General features: G+C 39.5%; 1 protein-coding gene across 2 annotated transcripts in view; it reads left to right on the top strand.

The window, feature by feature from the left end:
* PJA2 (praja ring finger ubiquitin ligase 2) overlaps window positions 1-3931 on the top strand; it is a gene marked incomplete at both ends in the record, with an annotated part of 52359 nt that extends 48428 nt beyond the window's left edge. For both annotated transcript variants that reach the window (XM_080711900.1, XM_080711899.1), the window contains one exon: window positions 3806-3931. In XM_080711900.1, coding sequence (XP_080568026.1) covers window positions 3806-3931 — 126 coding nt within the window. The remainder of the gene's footprint in view (window positions 1-3805) is intronic.
* Window positions 3932-18149: the final 14218 nt, after the last annotated feature.

Here is an 18149-nt window from a genome sequence, read left to right as displayed (position 1 = left end):
GTTTGTGGACAGTCTCAGCTACTTAGTGAGGCCCTTCGCAACTCAGTGAGGCTGTTTCAAAAATAAAAAGACTAAAAAAAAATGAGGCCGAGGCTGTAGCTTGGAGGTAGAGTGCCCCTGGGTTCCATACCCAGTACCAAAAAAAAAAAAAAAAAAGAAAAGAGAAAAGAATTTTACTTAAATCTTCTCTCTGATTTCTATTTTTACATAAAGGATATTTATCATCCAACTGAGTAGAAATTCCCAAATCGCTTTCTCACTGCTGGTTATAGCACCCTTTTTTCCCTACAGTCATTCTTTTTCTTTTCTTTTCCTTGGTGTGTGGTACTGGGGATTGAACCCAGGGGCATTCTACCTCCAAGTTACATCCCCAGCCTATTTTTTTTATTATTATTATTCTTTATTTTGAAACAGGGTCTAAGTTGCAGAGTGTCTCACTAAGCTAAGAGTTGGCTGCGAACCTATGATTCTCCTGCCTCAGCCTCCCAAGTACTGGTATTACAAGCATGTGCCACTGCTTTTATCGCCATTTCTTTTTTATCAAAGCTCTATGTAGTGTCTCTGAAATCCTATTTAGAAATGTTCACTATTCTTTGTGGTGTCAAATGTATCATTCAGTTGTTGTTAGCTCCCATTCTGTATCTATAGACATATTCAATTTAGTTTTATATTCTGCTTTTACAAAACATTACTTGTACATTATTTCATTTACCACAATCTTTTGTTTTCTTCTCCCCAATTCACCTTTCTTCTGCACTATGACTCTTGCCCCCTCAATAACCAGTAAAAATAGCTATACTTTTTTCCAGTTGCTTAAAGCATTATACTGATTAGTTTATTAATATCATTTTTAATAGGCCAGTGCTGTTTTTCTATACCTATTACTTTTTATATTTGAGCATTTTTTCTTGTGTGAACCTTAAAATTATTCATCTACTTTTCATCTTCCAAAAGAATTCTAACGATTATGTTAAATTAAACATTTTAGAGATTTGCTCTAGAATATTTTCAGAGTTAGACTTTGAACACATAAAAATGTTTATGAGATAAAACTTGGGTAAAGGTCAGGCTATATAATGGATAACTGCTAGATTTTTTTCTAGTTTCTTAATGTGTTAAAATTTTGTTAAAATTTGTTAAGTGATGCTTATGATGATAGGTTTATCACATAATATTATGAGAACCCATAAGGCCTGGTTGGTAGTGATTATTAAAAATATGCCAGGTCAAAGTAGTTACTAAAAATTAGAAATGGTTTTATTAATAACAGGATCACAAACATAAGCATAAGTTCTGATACAAGTTACAAAAACCAGCTGACAGTCTGTAGTAAACATGCTACTGACTTGATTGCTATTGAATTGAGTGTTGCCCATAGGAGATCACCTGGGTTTCCACTCTCAGACTTCCTGCATTCGGGGTTGAGATATAATCTTGGATTTTGAATCATTTGTAAAATATTGCTTTATTTGATTTCTCCCCTTTACCACAATGCAATTTGGGAAATAGTGTTCTAGATGGCTTTTCTTAACCTATTTATTTGGTATTATGTTGATATAGCATAATGGCTATACCACACAATATATCCACTTGTGTAGGATTTTTATAAAGGTTGAAGTAGATCTATAGCAAATTTAATATGGTACCTGGTATAGGAAAAATAGCAGTAAAGTTAATAGTAAAGTTAGAATTAAGTAGAAAAGAACTTTCAGTGCCTATATATGTGGTGGTAATGGTAGCAGTAAAAGTAGATATTATTAAAATTGGTGGGAAATCAGAAAATGCAAAAATACCAAGCTTTAATTTTATATTTTCCTATGTTTGTTTGATCCATACCTTCATCCCAGTTCCACTCCTGTTTGTGAGACTTTCAGCCTGTGTTGCCTTAACCACCTGATTCATGTCCATATTTTTTTTTTTTTTTTTTTTTTTTTTTTTTTTTTTTTTTGGTGGTACTGGGGTTCCTGGAAGCCCTTCTACCTCCAGGCTACACTCCCAGACCTGTTTTTTGTTTGTTTGTTTGTTTTTTTGTGGGTTTTTTTGTTTTGTTTTGTTTTGTTTTTTGTTTTTTTGAAACAGGGTCTCTTAAGCCAGCAAGACTGGCTTCTGGCTTCGAACCTGTGCAATCCTCCTGTCTCCGCCTCCCAAGCGCGAGGATGAGGATTTACAAGCATGCGCCACCACGCCTGGCCATGTCCATACTTTCATTGTAGGTATTATTTGTCTAAAATGAAGCTCTGATCATGTTACTTTCCTTCTCATTACAGAGAAGGGGAGGAGATAGGTTGATTTTCAGTCACCTGTGGAGTTTTTATAAGATTAGATGATCTAAGTAGATAAGTAGATACAGCTGAAATTCCACCTTTTCTTATTCTTAATATAACCTTTTTTAAAAAAAAAATTCCATCAGCCGGGTGTGGTGTCGCAGGTTTGTAATCCCCGTGCTTGGGAGGCATAGACAGGAGGATCGCGTAGGTTCGAAACCAGCCGTGCTGGCTTAAGAGACCCTGTTTCCAAATAAAAAAATATAAAATAGGTCTGGGAGTGTAGCCTGGAGGTAGAAGGGCTTCCAGAAACCCCAGTACCACCAAAAAAAAAAAAAAAAAAAAAAAAAAAAAATCCCATCATAGTTCCAAAAAATTAAGATCCTGTGTTTTATATGCCTGCTCTGATTCAGACACTTCTAAACAATTGACCTATATTCTTTCATTTAATTCTCACAGTAACTCAAGGACTTATTAGTAGCCTTATTCCCATTTTCCAGTGATTGTTACTTATCCAAGGTTACAGCTGGTATGTGGTTAACAGATGTGGCACTCATCTGTCCAACTCTAAAATATTACTGTTAGGGCCCAATATGTAAAGCAAGTGCACAATAAATTGAATTTGTAAATTGTAAACAGTATAATTATACAGCTTTGAATCGCTGTAACTAAAGGTAACAATCTGTTTGAGTCTCTGTCATATACTAAAAAGCTAAGGAAGAAGCCTTCTAGTTTCCTTCACAAAGAAGGTTCCCAAGATACAGTTCTTTGTCACCTTCAACAGCATGGTCTCTTAGTCCTCCTTTCCATCAGGGAGATCCCTTGAGGGGAAAGACCATACTTAAAAGGGGTAATCTGATATAACCTCTTCCCCGTCCCAAGTTTGTGGTTGATTGATTTCTGGAAAGGAATTCATATGGCTTGTAAAGAAAGATCTGAGGTCCATCTGCTTTGACTTATTTGTGCATCATTAAAGTAAGGCTTTATCATATGTGTGAAGAAGGTCTCGGGGGAAATTAATTTAGCAAAATAAGTATGTATGTAGTTTATTATGTGCATAGACAAAAATAATAATTCAGTTTAGGTCTTTGTTGAGCGGAACTCTATTCTCCAAGATATATGCACTATGATTCTTTTTTTATCCTACCACTGGCATCAGTGCCAAGCATGGAGGGTTTTACTTAAAACTCACTAAATAAAAGATTTTTTTTTTGCTTTGTTTTATTTTATTTTGTTACAGCGCTGGGGATTGAACCCAGGATATTGTACTCTACCACTGAACTAAATCTCTAAGCCTCAGTGAATTATCTTAAAAGCAAAAAACATAATTATGGGACATTTTTACCCTCAAAGAAATTAGTCTGACTGGGATGTACAGTAAATAACATTAAAAAGTTGTCCTTCTATGTTGTATAGGTTTTAAGTATAACTTTTGTTCTTAAGACAATTGGTTTGTTATTAGGATAATAAAATTGTCACTTCTGTATTTTGGTGGCATCAAGATGAGTCTGGTGGCTAAACTTGTTTTTTTTTCCCTCCAGTCGGGAACATGCCCTGTGTGTCGCCGTCATTTCCCGCCGGCAGTTATCGAAGCATCTGCAGCTCCTTCCTCTGAGCCTGGTCCTGATGCCCCACCTTCAAATGACAGTACTGCAGAAGCCCCCTAAACCTTACCACTGGAATTGAGATCAGTCTATCAAAGTAAATCTGCAAATTCCTTCTAAATCTGATGTGCAAATAATTATATATAAATATATTGAAATGCTATATATAGTATATGCCATAGTTTAGAAAGAGAATATTAACCTTTCTAAACTGAATTAGGTTTGCAGAAAGTACTAAACATTTTCAAGCTGAATGTTAAAGCTGTGCATCCATTTTTCTTAGTTGAATATGTGGGTATTAATTGTAAAGTCAAGGTTTTCAGTTAACTCTCTCCAAAAGAAGTAGTCATCTGTGTGGCACACATTGGTGCCACTAAGAGATTATAAACTCAGCTCTTTTATTCGCATCAAATGTGAAAACTGATCACAACAGCAAAATCTGGTTTTATTGGAAATAAATCGAATTCCAAAGCATACTTTTTCATTGGTCCCTTTGCTTTTCCTACATTAAAACCTCTTGGTTCATAACACTGGAAAGTTTTTAGGAAGTATGTCTACCTGTCCATTCTTTGTTTAAAATTAGGTCTTTTCAGAAAGCCAAACAAACTTTTTGGCTAGCTAAACTTTTGGCCATAACATAACAGCTTTTAAATCTTAAGTGACTGTAGCACCCCTGAAATGGCTAAGTAGTAAAGTAAATTATTTAATAAACAGAGGATATGCTTAAAGGAGGTTAGTAAAGCATGCGAAGAATCTGGTGTGCTCAGTACTTGGTACAGCAACGCACATAATAGATGGCCTTGTGAGACTTCTGAGCTTATCCATCCAGTTTCTAGAAGCGTACCTGAGGATCCAGAATACTCCTGGCACATGTGTTCAATAAGTGTTGGGTAGAGTTAAGGTCATTTGATTCTGAAATATTCTGGAAGGTCTGAAAATTTGCATAGGATTATCTTTGTAATTATATAGTCCTAAACCAAAATTACACAACTTCTCCTTTGTGATCACACACAATAGGCAAGTTTGTACAAATGTGGGAATTATAGTTACCTTACAGATGTGATTTGATATCAACACTAAAGAATTATGGGTTTTAGAACATCACATTTGAGCAAGTTAAATAGTAAAGCACATGTATATGTTTGGCTGAGTGGTCCATTAATAATTTAGTTTGAAGGATATTCATATGGCTTCCCAAATACAGAATTACATTTTATTTGTGTAATTTCTCTGAGTATTTATATTCTCTCTCTTTTCTCCATTCTTAAAAATAAGTGCATTTTCACTGTTGGCACATTTGAGGCTTAAATATAAAGTACATAACACTTGCATTCTAATTTTTGCATATATTGTAAATGTGTCTAGTATTTACAGCAAAATACTGTGTATCCTTTTATGGGTAAAACAAAAGTGAACATTGCATGCATGTAATGTGGTGAATTTGTAATTTAGGGGTTCTTTGGGGCTTCTGTGACTTTGGAAATGCTTACATTCAGGCCTTAATGTTGCATTAGCTAGCATGGTTTCCTTCCGATGTATATAGTCACTGTTGTATAAACTAATCTTTGCTTGTTTTCTACTCTGTGATCTTTCCATACCATATTTTGTTGATGATCAGTTAGTGTCAAACAGTCAAATCAGATTAAAATTAATTCTAATGTGTATATTGTGGAAATACGTGGCTAATGTGATAATTTTTTTCCAAGTAGTGTTGATCAGTTGTGACACTTAACTGGTTAAACTTATATTGCTACAGATTTCTCTGTAATAAGCCACGCGTTATATTTGGGCAGTATTAAGGGACCTTGGTTTTCTTCTCCTAGATAGCAGCTGTCCCAAAGAAAATATTTCTTCTCTGTCTGTTAAGATTTATCTATTATCTGCCAGTTGTTAGGAGGTTTGGGTTCCAGACTCAACCACCAGTGTTGAGAGCTGAACTTATGGTAGCTGTTGTACTTTTTGCTTTCCATCTGTTACTGTCCTTCATTGTTGGCTCCCTACTATCTATAAACAGCTGCTATGAAGGGGGAAAGTTGAATAAGAGTTGGTTTAAATTTTTAAAGAAAGAAAATTGAAGATTTAGGATTTTTGTGGTAACAAGCTAGTATAAGCTGAGACCGACAAGTTCAGACCCCCAAATGTCATTTGATCTTATCTTGGATCCTTTTGAAAAAGTTAAGAATATATGAAGGTAAATTAGAAATAAGTATGAATATTAATAAAATATTGTTTATTTTATTTCTCTTTCATGTTGTGACTTAACCTAATAATTTTATTTTTGAATGTTTTCTTATTTCTTGTAATATGAATGCTGATATTTAAAGTTAGGTTCATGTGGTTTTCTTTTGTGTTTCTTGTTTATCTCTAAGCTAACTAACTCTTAAGATTATTTGTGATCTGGATTTATATATATGCTGTTAAATATATATGAGCTGTTAAAATGGAATGCAAGTTTTTCAAAAGCCCAGGTTTAAATGTATTGATTGGTTTATTGTTCTACAACCCCAGCCCATCATTTTCCGTGTAAATCATAAACAATAAACAGGATATACTCAGTGGTCATTTCTAATACTTAATTGTGTAATCATGTCACTTCTATAATAAAACCGCTGAAGAATTTTAATAGCAAAGAACACCGCTATTAAGGAAGTTTAGGTTAGGCTCCTGACATGTGATTTTTTTTTTTAAGTCTTTGATTTATGATCTGAATGGGCCCTTAGAGACTCTTAGGAAGTAGTCAATGTGATTCCCACTTGCTGGAAAGGCTCTGAAGCAGTAGTTGCCCCAGCCTACCTATCCTGTCTGCAGAGCCTGGTTTCCACACTGACTTGAGACTGCAGAAACTCTCAAAGTTCCAGGAAGGAGGTTCACCTCACTTGGTGGCCTTCTCCAAGTCAAGCATGAAATTGTTGTTAAATCTACTCATTTAGAAAGATCCCTTGTAGTTTACCAAAGTTTCAAAGGCTTTACAAATTTCAGAAATGTCAGGTGGGTACTGATACGTTATCATTTTGTTTAGAATTCTTATTTTCCCCTAATAGAAAAATAGTCTCAGAGCTAGAAATAGCTATAGTACACCTCTGCAGTATGCCAAAATCCTTTTAGAATTACATCATAATTTTTATCCAGCCACTGTTGGATGGAACCACTTGGCACCTTCAAGGGGTGGATTTTATTGTTAGAAGAATGTCGTCCAAATTTCTCTACAAATAGCACACATTTGAAACTAGATCCATGTGGCCATCTCTTCATATCCTCCCTCAGGTTTCATACATTTCTGAAATCTTACATGATTATCTCTTCCAGACCAGCATGGGGTTGGCTCTTTCAACCCCTTTCTTAAAATATTCTGCTCAGAACTAAACACATTTTTGTATGTGTGTGCATGATACTGGAGATTGAACCTGAGGGGGATTTTACCTCCAAGCTACACCCCCAGCTCACCCATTCATTCATTCATTTGTGGTACTGGGGATTGAACTCAGGGGCATTCTACCTCCAAGCTATACCCTCAATTTTTTTATTTTATTTTTTTTATTTTGAAATAGGGTCTTATTGAATTGCTGAGGCTGGCTTCAAACTTGCAGTCCTCCAATGTCCACCTCCAAAGTACTAAGATTGTAGGCATGCATCACCATGCCCAACCTAAAAACATTTTTGTAATCTAACTAGAGCAGCATTAGGGGCATTATTGCCAACCTCCAAATAATTTTCCTGTGGCTGTCATGACTGGTATATGTTGCTATTATTACCATCGTCATTGTTAGGCAAGCATATCACATGGCTGTTTCTTACTGAAGAACTTCACAGTCATTTCTAGCAAGTTAATGTCCAATCTTAATCTTCACTTACATAACTGTCTAATTGGTGTGACATTCATCATTACCAAATTTAACTTTAAAGATCCTTATGAATTCTGATTATTTCTTAGTCTTGCATCAGTTCCAATTTTGATAAATCATGCTTTTGATATTTAGTGGCTTCTTCTGAATTATTTATATTATTGAGTTGAACAGAATGGAATTCAAACCCTCCTTGGATCACCACTATAGACTGCATTTCAGATAACCCTTTAGTACTTCTGGTACCACTGTCAAAGCAACTAGCAATCCCTACAGACATCATGAAGTTTTTATCATGCTCGACAGATGCACTAGCTTTAGAAATAGCCTAATTTGGCCGGGCGTGGTGGCGCACGCTTGTAATCCCCGCACTTGGGAGGCAGAGACAGGAGGATCGCGCAGGTTTGAAGTCAGCCTCAGCTACTTAGTGAGGCTCTCAGCAACTTAGCGAGACCCTGTTTCCAAATAAAATATAAAATAGGTCTGGGAGTATAGCTCGGAGGTAGAAAGTCTCTGGGTTCCACCTCCAGTACCACCAAAATATATATTTAAATATAAATTTAATGTATGTATATTTGATATAGTATAAAAATAGTTGTTTATAAAGTACTTGACTAAATACCAGGCTGCTCTGTCTCTTGTCTTCATAGTAAATCTCTAGGGTTGGTTGTATTGTGTCAAGTTTAAGTCCCAGAGGTGGTGAAAGAGCCCTGAATTCTTAAGCAAGACCCTGAGGGTTCTATCCACTTCATACACTATCCTAGGTAAATGCAGCCTATCTAACCAGTATTATTATCTAAGTTAATTGTTTGAAATGCAGTCTGTGGGTTTTTGGTTTTTGTTTTGTTTTGCTGTACTAGGAATTGAACTCAGTGGCATGCCTCAGTGGAGGAGCATTCTAGCTCCAAACTACACTTCAGCCCTGTTTTTTTTTTATTATTAATTATTTTTGAAACACAGTTTCACTAAATTACAGAGAGTTTCACTAAGTAGCTGAGGCTGGACAGGAACATGTGATCCTCCTATCTCAGCCTCCCAAGTACTGGGATTACAAGTGTGCGCTACCACACCTGGCCCAGTGTGTTTTTTTTTTAAATAGGAAACATTGGAGTCCCTTCAAAATTTTGGAAAATACTTTTTTTCCTTGCCACATTCCAGTCAGTTCTCCATATCCATGTACCCCTGGTTCTACATTCACAGATGCAACCAACTACAGATCAAAACTATTCTTAAAAAAAAAGTTTGTACTGAACATATACAATATTTTTTCCTTGTCCTCATACTTTAAATAATACAAAGTAACAACTATTTACATCTCATTTAAATTAAGCTAGATGTTGTAGTTTAAAGACTATTTAAAATACGTATAGGGAAAAACATGTTGGTTATCTGCAAATGCTACTCCACTTTATTCAGCAGACTTGGACATATGCAGAATTTGGCATTTGCAGGGGTCTTGAAACCAATCTCCTATGGATGCTGAGGGACAACTGTATTTTGCAATAGTGTTCTAGAGAGACATCTTTGTACTGCTGATAAAAATTCTAACATGGTTCTGGTTTGTGAAATTTCTGAGTCACTGATAAGATCTGATGAGAACTTCCTACCTTGACCAATAATTTGGAATCCTTAAGTTACTGTGAGACACTGTCTCTGGACTGACAGGTGTGTAGCACCTTGTCTGTTCAGTCAGTAAAACTCAATACAGACACAGCAATCCTACCCCAGAGTTACTATGTCAGTAGGAATAGATATGTGGCAGAGGCTTTCCTTTTTATGCCAGTCCTGAAATTACATTTTAAATTCTTTCTAGCCATTTCAGCTATGCCCTAGTTCTATTTATCAATTTACTTGGGTAGGGCAGGAGTGCTACACAGTCCTTTGGGTTCTTTCTCCACCTCCCAGTGCTATACAACACATTTTTCTTCCCCCATCTGAATAATAATAAGGCTCTGGCAAACCCTGTAAAGATTACCCAATCCATGTATAGGCAAAATTGTACAAGAAGAAAAGTAGAAGGTTGCAAACAGTGGGTTCATCAGATGCCTTTCATGGCCATTCTACTTGAATGAAAACGTCCCTTTTCTCATTGTCAAGAACTGTGAAGTCTATTTTACTTTGCTTGCAAGCTAACAAGTTTTCTAGATTCTGGCAGAATATATGAGACCCCTGGATCAAAGACAAAGGACTGTTTCTCATAGCCCAGCTGATACCCTAAATCTCACAATGCATCTGGCCCTTTTACCCCTCTGTCCCTCAGGAATGATACAGAGGTTGGTGCAGCTAGGGAAATCAGAGCTTAGGAAACCCTAATATTACCGGGCAGCTGGTGAACCTGCCCCAGAGCAAAACGGTATCTTTGTTATCTTGAGCAGGAAACAAATCTGTTCTTTGCTAGAATGGTACAAAATAAAGCTCTCTGTGCCTCGGCACAGACGGAGAGACAAGAAATCCATGAAGAATTGACTCCCAACATCCTGAGCCCCTACAACCACTGCGATTGGCTTGGTGGTGGGTACCTGACTTAGGGGTCCTCTCTTCAGAGGCTGACACTGACTGGGGCTAAAGACAGAGCAGGCCAATCAGGTCATGCTAATTTAGTATGGAAATAGGGAAGTCCCAAGAGGAAACAGGGAGCTGAAGCAATGGAGTTGTGTGAGGAAGTATGTTAATGTTGCGAGTAGTTGAGAAAGAAACAAGAGCAAACTAGAAACTATGGGAGAAATACACAAGAGAGGATTGAAGAGGAAGCCAGATGTGGTCAGAGAGAAGACATGGAGCCTGGTTCACATGGAGTGAAGAAGTGGTTATAGTTCCTTTCTTCCTGAGGCCTCCTCCCTTCCCGTCTCCAGCTGCCACCCACACTCTGCGTGGACAGCCTTAGAATGACACCTCCACAGGCCATTACCGCAGAGGACGAATTCACTTCTGTTTTAGGATCTTAGGTTGTGAAAACCAGAAAAGGGGCAAAAAAATCAAAACAGAAAAGATTATAGGATATATTAGCTAACACTATTATTGAGTGGATACTGAGGTAGAAGAGAAGACATAAGGAGAGGAGAAATGGGACGAGGGACAAGAAGATCATGATTAAGGCCAGATGTGGCAGCACACGCTTGTAATCCCAGCATTCAGGAGGCTGAGACAGGAGGATCTTAGTTCACAGACAGCCTCGGCTACTTAGCAAGGCCCTCTGTGGCTTAGTGAGACCCTGTTTCAAAATAAAGAATAAAAAGTAGGGCTAGGGGTATAGCTCAGAGGTAGAATGCCCCCTGGGTTCCATCCTTTATACCACAAAATAAAAAAAAAAAAAGATCATGATTAGACATCCAGATTCAGAGTTCATTTTCACATACTCTGATCTCACACAGTTCAATTAAATCAGTTATCAGGCCTTCTCCATAGGTCATCTGAGTACTTCATCTTTGTGTCATATTTTCTATCAAACCTTCAATGTTACATGTAGTTGAATTCACAAACAAAAAAGAAATTTCTTGTCAATGCAAAGTAGAACCGAATGTTGTGGTACATGCCTGTGAACACACAGTACTTGGGAGGCTGAGACAGGGGGATTGCAGGTTTAATGCCAGTCTTGTAATTGCAAGACTCAGCAACATAGTGAGATCCTGTTTCAAAATAAAAAGGGTTGGGGTGCAGTTCAATGGTAGAATGCCCCTGGTTCGATCTCCAATATACCCCCACCAAAAAAAAAAAAAAAAAAAGAATCCCTAGTAGGTAATAATATTATCCAGTCCTCAACTCAAAGAGAACTAAAAACACCCTTTCATGTCATATCCCTATTGTATGGATTTTCACATGTATAAATGTACCTAGCTGAGGTGTAGTTAGCACTACTCTGTCTCTCAAAGTGACCTGTCCTGAAATGCCTTCCTGTGAAGGCATCACAGCCCTTACTGGGCAGAGTCGAGGTCCACTTCCCTTTTAGTGAGCTCCTCAGGAACCCTGTCCTGATGCCAGGAAATCAGAGGGTGGGCAGCTTTACATGCATTATTTTAGTTAATCCTAATAGAGGGCACCAAAAGATTAAGTAGCTGCCGACAGCCACAGAGTAAGTACAGAAATCAGGATTCCAACCAGTGCTCCTAACTGCTGAGTTATGCTGTCTCCCGTATTACTAAGTTAGCACCCAGTTTGCATCATGGTAAATTCTTGCAAACTAGCCAATCATCTCAATAACTCTTTGAGCGTTGTTTCAGTGGAAACAAAGACCCTAAATCTTTAGGCCAAAAACTATGCAGAAGTTGATAATTACCTACCTAGCTACCAAAATGAATAAGCCTGAGGAGGCAGAGGAGAGGAGCCTGAACATTAAATGGACTTATTCTCCTTCCTGGGGGGGAAAAAAATGATCTCAGCAGAGGCAGAAGTGTGTGCTTTCTAAGCCATTGCAGATAGAATTCTGCCTCCACCATACGCTCTCCTCAGCCTTGTGGTACCTGCAATGCCAGTGGCCACATCTGTGAGTAAGAGGCAGTGGTGTGGTCAAAGGTAGCGTGTGTTCCACTTACTGGAAGGCTGGCTAGGAAGCAAGTTGGGGTTGAACAGGCATAAAGGTCGAGTCCCTGCTGGTCTCATACTAAATCCACTCCATGGGTTTTGCTCTGCCCTAATTGGTCTCTGTCCCAGGCAGCTAATCCTTTGATTAATGAACCCTCAGGGCCTCATCATCTCTGCTAACAGATACCACGGAAGGCTGACGGAGCTCTGCCAGGACGGCTTGGCAGGTTTGTCTATCTCTAGGCGGCTTTGTGCTTGGAATAAATGTAAAACTCAGGGTATCAATCACTGCATTATCCCGCATATGGAGGAGAGTCTTGTCCCAGATCACACAGAAAATATTGGAGCTAAGGCTTGAAGTCAGGTTTGCTGAGTACAGGTGCAGGTCCTCCACTGCCCTAGGCTGGGCTGCTGCTCTGTGCCTACTGCCATCCTCTGGTGAGCCCAGCAGCTGCCAAAGTGAGATCAGAACAGGGTCTGCCCTCCATAGGTTGCATTTACCTGCAAACCTGCTCTACCCATAGGTACTCACCGGCTGGCAGACAAAGTAGGGAAATAATGACTTAAATCAGCATTACTTAAATCAGCAGATTAAAATGTTTGTTGGTAGCAAGCCAGGCGTGGTGGCGCATGCTTGTAATCCCAGCATTTGGGAGGCTGAGACAGGAGGATTGCATAGGATAGAAGCCAGCCTCAGCTACTTAGTGAGGCCCTTTGCAACTCAGTGAGACCCTGTTTCAAAATAAAGAATAAAATAAAAAAAAAAATAGGGCTGGGGGTGTCGCTCAAAGGTAGGTACTGGGTTCTATCCCCAGTACTGCAAAAAAAAAATTTTTTTTTGGTAGCTAGGTATGGTGGCACATGCCTATAATCTCAGTACCTATGAAGCTGAAATAGGAGGATTATAGTTTTGAGACCAGCCTCAGTAACTTAACATGACCCTGTTTCAAATTAAAAAATAAACTTGGGCTAGGGGTGTAGCTCAGAGGTAGAATGCTCTTAAATTCAATCTCCTGCAACAACAACAACAACAAATTGTTGGTGAGTTCCTCTTTTTCTGATTCCATTTTGGAACAATTTTAAGCAAGGAGGCTTGGAATGGAAAACAGGGATTTTTCTCAGAGATTGCTGTGCAGCTGGCCTTTTACAAAAATAGTACAGGATGAAATTTCTAGCACTTTAAAGATGACAACCCTGATTAATAATCCCTAAGAGCCCTTGATTGCTTCACAGTCCTGAAGTAGGAAGCCTGCTGGGTCTAAAAAAAAGACAATGGAGGGAACATTTTGTTTTGTTAATTGAGTTCTCTGGTGACCTGTTAATGTCAGAGATAATCTCTTCAAAAGTGAAGATGAACTTCAGTGCACCCAAGGAAGGAAAATGGAGATACAAATTTAAGCACAACCCCCTCCCCCCGCAGAGGCAATATTTTCACACTCCAAGTTCCAAGGAGAGGCACTAAACTGCTCCCCCCTATGCCAGTTAGTCCTGAGGTGAGAGGTGCTAGCCCCTTCTCACTCTTCTTTTGGACTTTCTTTCTCTTCTCTTCCCTCCCTCCTTCCCTTATCCCTCATCTTCCCCACCCAAACTGAATGTTTAAGTCCTAGTCCTACCACACACTAGCTGTGAAATCTTGGAAAACTTTCTTAGCCTTCACAAACCCATTCCCTCTTCTAGAAAAGAGAAGCAGATGCCACGTATCTTGTAGGGTTATGAGGAGTGCATTAATATGTGTAACATACTTAGAACCCAGCCCTAGTCACTCTGGGGTGGGAACACTTCTTCCTCGTGCCTCAACAGGCAGTCACATCTGTAGGACATAAGAGTGGGTATTCAGTTCAATTATCTGCTTCTTTACTGGGTTATTTGTTTTTTGTTTTTGTTTTTTGTTTTTGTTTTTTTTTTTTTAGTGTTAAGCTTCTTAAGGCCAACAAATATATGAAAAGATGTTCAATATTAGCAATTAGGGAAATGGAAATCAAAACTACACTGAGATTTCATCTAACTCCTGTTAGAATGGCAATCACCAAGAAGTCAAACAGTAATAAATGCTAGTGAGGATTTGGAGAAATAGGAACTCTTATACACTGTTGGTGGGACTGCAAATTAGTACAACCACTATGGAGATCAGTATGGAAGTTCTTCAAAAGTCTAGGAATGGAGCTGGGCGTGGTGGCGCACCCTTGTTATTCTAGCATTTAGGAGGCTGAGACTGGAGGATCATGGTTCACGGACAGCCTCAACTACTTAGTGAGGCCCTATGCAATGCAGTGAAACCCTGTTTCAAAATAAAGAATAAAAAATAGGGCAGGGGGTGTAGCTCGGAGGTAGAATGTCCATTGGTTACATCACCAGTACTGCAAAAAAAAAAAAAAAAAATATATATATATATATATATATATATATATATATATATCTCAGAGGGGGCTCCAGGGTTTGGTTGAGGTGACCTCTCACCCTCTAACTACAAGATGCCTTGAAGGGTTCTAAGACCCATGCCTATGGGGTTATTGCGGGCCCCACAGCCAGGCTTGGCTCTGGAAGGATGGCCTGAAGAGCCAGTTTTTCCTGCTGACTGGTAGCATACTTATTTTACAAGTTTGGGTAAGACCCAACTTCATGCTGATATTTTTTGACTCTCACATCAGACACAAAGCAGCTTCGGGGCTTGGCTTGTGTTGCTTTTGTGTTACCAAAGTGCTGCTTATGTGTATGGCACAGGGCTGGGGCAGACGTTATCTTTTGTCCTGTACCACACCTAATATGGATACCCACTGAGGGTCAAGGGGCCAGCAGGAGTTCTCCAGAGTGTGTTCCTGTCTCCTCTGAGGCCTGCAAGGCCCCCGCCCCACCCCTCCAGGGGCCCTGCCTGTGCCCACTCCTGCCTCCAATCACAGGGACACCGTGCACATACAGGTTGGCCCTAAAGCTAAACTGGATAAGAATCAGCGTTTCTCCACCCCTGCCGTCTTCAGTGCTGATGGTGAGTGGGAGGCGAGGTGCAGCCCACATGGAGAGAGATCACAGGCTGGGAGTGCATTGAATACCACGATATAGTTGGAATCTAGGGGGATCCTTCTAATTCTCACAGACTCAAGGCTCAGTCCTGGCGGCAGGGCTCAGAGGTGGGGCTCTGGGAAGTGATTATCACTTGGGCTCCCTGGGAGGCCGATTGGGCCCCTGGGAGATGGTGGAGGTTGTAGGCAGGTGGTTCAGGGTGGGAGTGAGTAAGTGGGTTGCAAGGGGGCCTGCCCTTGGGGACTGTATCTTGTCCAGGTCCCTTCCTCTCTCTGCTTCCCGGCCACCATGAGCTGAGCAGCTCTTCTCCACCATGTCTTCAGCCATGATGTTCCTTGTCACATCAGGCCCAGAGCAATGGAGCCGGCCATCCAACGGGTGCCCTGAAACCCTGCGCCAAAAGAAAACTTTCCACTAGGTGTGGTGGTACACTTTTGTAATCCCAGCATTTAGGAGGCTGATACAGGAGGATCACAGTTGGTGGACAGCCTCAGCTATTACTTAGGCTCTCTGCAACTCAGTGAGACCATTTCAACATAAAGAATAAAAAAATAGGGCTGGAGTTGTAGCTCGGAGGTTGAATGCCCCTGAGTTTCATCCTCAATACCACGGGGAAAAAAAAAAGAAGAAGAAAATAGAAACCTTTCCTCTTGTCAGGTTGTTGGTATCAGGATTTCTTTGGCCACAGCAATGAAAAACTGATTGATAGCTGGGTGTGGTGTCTCATGCTTGTAATCCCAGCATGTGGGATTACAAATTACATCCTGAGACAGGATGATCACAGTTCGAAGATAGCCTTAGCTACTTAGTGAGGCCCTCTGCAACTTAGTGAGACCCTGTTTCAAAATAATGAATAAAAAAAAAAAAAGAAAAATAGGGCAGGGAGTATAGCTTGGAGGTCGAATGTCCCTGGGTTCCATCCCCAGACCTGGAAAAAAAAAAAAAAAAAAAAGTTGATTGCTGCAACAGGCTAAGAGGCTGAAGAGAGGGTGTGGTTGGGAGATATGCTGTAACTTCAGAACCATACATGAACGAGTCTGGAGAGTCCATCATTGATGGTGTTTCCCTTTGTACTCTGGGTAAGTCTTTCCTGTGTGGCCACAGTCACTGAAGCACAATCATCACCTTCAACGGAGTTGGTGCAAACTGTGTCCACAGGCGACAGTTTGGGTGATGAAGTATCAGGAGTAATGATGGAACCAGCATTACATAAGAAGAGGTAGGCAGCTGTGGAGGCAAGAGACTGTGTTGTCCTGATACAGTGTCTGAAAGTCATGGCATCCTGAGTAATAACAGTGTTGACACCGACCTTTCCTCACTGTGGAAAGTATACAATTGGCTGGGGACAGTGGATATGGCAACAGAAAACACGAATAAAGAACTCTGGACAGGAGCAGGAAGAAATGGAGCCTGGAGAGGATGACAATTTTTCACAAGCACTGATTAGATCATAACATGTAAGGACTTCTTTCTTATTATTTATTCCTAACTTTCATTAGTAAATCACAATATCTCACACAAGCCCATGAATTTTGTAATAAATATTTTAATTAAACAGTTTATATAGACAGAACCTCAATAAAACTTTTGCCCAGAACCAGGCATGGTGGCTCACATCTATAACCCTAGTACTTGGGAGGCTGACACAGGAGAATGAATCAGAGCCTCAGCAATTTAGGGAGATCTTGTTTCAAAATATAAATAATAAATAAATAAATAGGGCTGAGGGTATGGCTCCGAGGTAGAATGCTCCTGGGTTTAACTCCCAGTATACACAAACACACACATGGCGATGTGTGTGTGTGCATATGTGTGTGTACCTTTTTTTTAGTTTTTGCCTAAGATCTTGCGTATCCTAGAGGAAGCCTTGAAAAAAATCCTGTGCACACAGAAATAAGCCATCTCCCCCCATCATGGTCTTGATCAATAACAGAGGTGCTGTTTGGGCCACTATCTGCTGCTTCTTTGTTTTCTTCAATTTCTTTAGAATCTGATAGAGGTAAAGAAATACTATTCAGAGGCTTCAATGTCCTCAATAGTAAAGCACTTGGTATATAAGTTGTCATTTTTAAGCTTTAAAATGTATCTCATTTGTTATTTTCTCTTTTCTTTCCATTCCCCAAAGTCTCATTCATTTAACTTTTAAGTTCCTCTATGAGCCTTAAACGACTCTTTATTTTTTATTATTTGTTTGTTTGTTTGTTTTCTGCAATGATTCCAGAGGCCTGGAAATGCTCTACTGCATGCAAACATGTACTCGTGCACACTTGCATACAGACACACACACACACACACACACACACACACACACACACCCATCCTCCTTAACATCCTTCAGCAGGTCGACTGAATGAAAATTCCACCACTGCCTAATGTTAGCAGAACTTTCCTTGAGTCCAGTAGAGCAAGCCTGGGCCTGACTTGGGAGCGGATCACAAGAGAGCTTTCTTGATCCAGAAGTGATGAGACTCTGCCTCAAGGACCTGACCCAAAAGGCCAAAGAGTTACAGAAAGCAAAACTGGAAGCAAATTAAGCATTCAGCAGTAGGACAATGATAAGTACAACCAATGGCTAGGACAACATGGAGAGCCTTAGAGATACGTTTTGGGAGACAGGGAAGAGACTTGAAGGATTGATTATGTGAAGCAAAATGCCATAGAAGAAGAGACACAATTTATAAATGTATCTTGTCTTGTGATTCTAACTATGTAAAATTAGGCATCTGAACAAAAGATGGAATAAAGTAATAATTGATGAGTGAACACTAGAGTAATTGGATTATAATATTTCCCATTGCTTTGTCTAGCTGACTATAATATAGTTATGTAATTTTTATTCATTCCAAAGGAGACAGGGCTAGGCCTTTCCCAGCCATCTACAACCAGGGTGGAGATCATCCCAG

This window comes from Muscardinus avellanarius (assembly GCF_963383645.1).
Source record: "Muscardinus avellanarius genome assembly, chromosome: 1".
NCBI classification, from domain to species: Eukaryota; Metazoa; Chordata; class Mammalia; order Rodentia; family Gliridae; genus Muscardinus; species Muscardinus avellanarius.
This window is presented reverse-complemented; position numbering and strand designations above follow the sequence as displayed.